This window comes from Pteropus vampyrus, unplaced genomic scaffold (assembly GCF_000151845.1).
Source record: "Pteropus vampyrus isolate Shadow unplaced genomic scaffold, Pvam_2.0 Scaffold5, whole genome shotgun sequence".
NCBI classification, from domain to species: Eukaryota; Metazoa; Chordata; class Mammalia; order Chiroptera; family Pteropodidae; genus Pteropus; species Pteropus vampyrus.
In genome coordinates, this window is record NW_011888786.1 from 17,323,137 (window position 1) to 17,326,112 (window position 2,976).

A 2,976-nucleotide genomic window follows, 5' to 3' on the forward strand; every position below is an offset into this window, starting at 1 on the left:
AACAGAAATAAAATTAGTAGGAGGTATATATATATGTGTGTGTGCATATATATTTGTATGTAGATATATAGTAATTCATTGATGAGTTTTAGTTTTAGGTATATTGTTAAAAAAAACACAAACATTATTAGTTGTGTGCCTTCCTGGGAATTTTTTTTCTTCAAAGCACCTTATGGAGAAGGGAAAAAAAAAACTGTGATTCATATGTACTTATGAAGCATAATTACTTTATATGTTACCATGGGGGTAAAAATAATTATAATGAGAGCTACATTTATTGAGGTTTTGGGGACAGGTTCTATGCTAATTGCTTTATATAATTTATCTCAATCTATACAACAACTCTCTTGAGAAAGTAAAGTCTTTATCCCAATTTCACAAATGAGGAATCTGGGCCTTGGAGAGGCTAAGCCATTTGCCCAAGGGCACACACTAGTAACTTCCAAAGCCAGAATTAATGTCTGTAATAAAATGGGTTGTTTTAGTTGTACTGGTTAGTTATCGCAATGTAAAAATGATCTTAACTAATTACAAGAATTGCCATTTCCATTAAAATAAAGTTTGTATATATTAAAGATGGTCGAGTATGAAGTACGGACAGTTTGAATCGAAGGATTTAGTTTTTTAAATCAGCTTTTTGGTTTAAAAGTTTTTAAAGTAACTCACTGTGCTAGTGGCCTGACACTTACCTGAGCTGCTGGAAGCTTGTCTAATTACAAGTTCATTTTATTTATTATTGACCTTCTAATTGTTTGCATATGAATGAATGTTTTCAACATGCTCGAGACTTGATTTCCTTAAAGGGATCTCGCTCCCTAGATTCTTGTTTACACTTTAGTTTTGGCCCTTTTGTTCTGGAGGTAGAATAACAAAGATAAACCCTGGGGTCTGAGTTCCTGGTGTGTGACTAGCAGGCCTTGTAGGAGGCTCACCATCTCCACCCATCCTAGGAAGGCCTTACAGATGAGTCTGCTGCTTAGCCTCTAGTAGTTTAAGGGGAAACAGAATCAGGAAACATTTTGTCCTGGGAGACTAGGACATAACAAAGATGTCACTTGTAAAAGTTCAGAAGGATTTAATGACAACTGGAGTACTAAAAGTTTTCTCTGTACTGCTAGGTACGAACATTGCAGATCTTTTAGAAATGCTAGGCCAAAAATTGCATTTCTTAAAAATTCTTTTGAGAACTGGAAAGGAGTGATTTCATTTATGTAGAGACTTTGGGAAAATCTTTGGGAAAAATAATGGGTATTTTCTCAGGGTTTTTTGTTTGTTTGTTTTCTGTCCCAGTTAACAGGTGCGCTCCCATGCTGAAGCCACTGGAGTTCTGTTTTGTCTGACTTAGCCCTCCCCTTAAAGTTACATGTCAGTGTTACCTGGTCAATGTGGGGAGAATCTAAAATATGCTTTGAAATAATCCACTGACCTGGAATTCCCATCCCCCTTATTTTGCAGTGACCCTGAGCAGCTGAAGAAAGAACTTCATGAACTAGTCAGTGCTATTGAAGAATATTTTTTCCAGCCACAAAAGTATAACCTGCAGCCAAAAGAACAGTAAAATATTCTAGCCTTGTGATTAATTACATTTACCTGCAATTAAGCTGAACTTGATTTGTTAAGTATTATTTGTGAGGACCAAATGATTTAAACTGTCACCACAAGTATTTATATTTTTAAAATAGACCTACATTCCTCATTGTTTTATGTTTGATCTTTAAGGTGAATAACGAAAAGATGGCCATTATCAGAAATTTAAAAAATGGAGACTTTTTTTTAAAAAAACTAACTTTTAAAAATATAATTAATATGCTTTAATTACAATAAATAACGAACATGTTTTCTCTATAATTCTTTTTATGAATAATTGAAATAGTCAGAAAGTCTATACAATGACTAAATTCTAGGAAACATGTGTAGGATACCCACATTTTAGATATATAGGCTTGCCTTGTTTTATTGCGCTTCGCTTTATTGTCCATCACAGGTGTTGCATTTTTTACAAATTGAAGGCAAAACCCTCTACCAATAAAAAGATTATGACTCACTTTATTGCAATACTCACTTTATTATGCTAGTATGGAACCTAACCTGCAATTTCTGAAGTCTGCCTGTATGTATATTTATACCTCTAACAATGGCTTATGAAGTAAAATAAATGAATAGATCAAATGTTGTGTTCATGTTTGGGGAAAATACAATTTACAGAAACCTATAAAAAAGGAGTAAATGATACTTTTAAAAGATAAGTTTTTTTGACCTAAAGTAGTTTGGTTCTAAAAATACATTGTACATGTGCTAGGAAGAGGCAGCTTAACTATTTTTGTTCAATGTGTTAACATTCATTTTGTCTCTTTAACTCTTGAATCAAATGGTTATTTGAAACTTGCAAGGTACTTTATTGCACTGTTTTTTGCTTCAGTACAATTTAATTCTTGGTCCTGAAGCAACAAGGACTATAAATAATAATTATTTACCTGACTTTAATTGTTTTTGCCTGTTCAGATGTGATCAAAATTTAAAACCAGATTTTTTTATAATAGATTTTCTTTTCCAGGTTTATTATTTAGTCTGTGTCTTCTACTGTCCTTATAATTGTGAGACTTATAACCTTCCAAAATGACTCCTATAGAGTGAATATCCATGAGCTTGGACCAAGCTGTTCTTTATATATTTTATGTATTTTATGTGATTTTTTATTTTTAAAGCAAATGATTGCCTATTATTATTGTTGTTGTTATTACCCTAAATGGTTATGAGCAGTTTTAGATCAATGAAAAATTACAATACTGTTGACAGTCATTTTTCTAAAGTAAAGGAACAAATTTTTTTGTATCTTAGTGATACATAGTTTGTGCCCTACCGGAACTCTTAAATCTGCAATATTCAATATATTCTGTCACCTGCTTCATTATAGAAGCTATATTTATTTTTGTTTTATAATGTTTCCTAGGCTCAAACTGTACTCTAGAAAAAGAA

The 2,976-nt window shown here is 32.3% G+C and overlaps 1 protein-coding gene across 1 annotated transcript in view; it reads left to right on the top strand.

Moving 5' to 3' along the window:
* Window positions 1–2,169, top strand: part of PGM2 (phosphoglucomutase 2) — a 34,486-nt gene extending 32,317 nt beyond the window's left edge. Inside the window, 1 exon segment of the mRNA XM_011365629.2 lies at window positions 1,456–2,169. Within this exon segment, the coding sequence (XP_011363931.1) occupies window positions 1,456–1,558 (103 nt within the window). The 3' untranslated portion in view covers window positions 1,559–2,169.
* The last annotated feature ends 807 nt before the right edge of the window (window positions 2,170–2,976 follow it).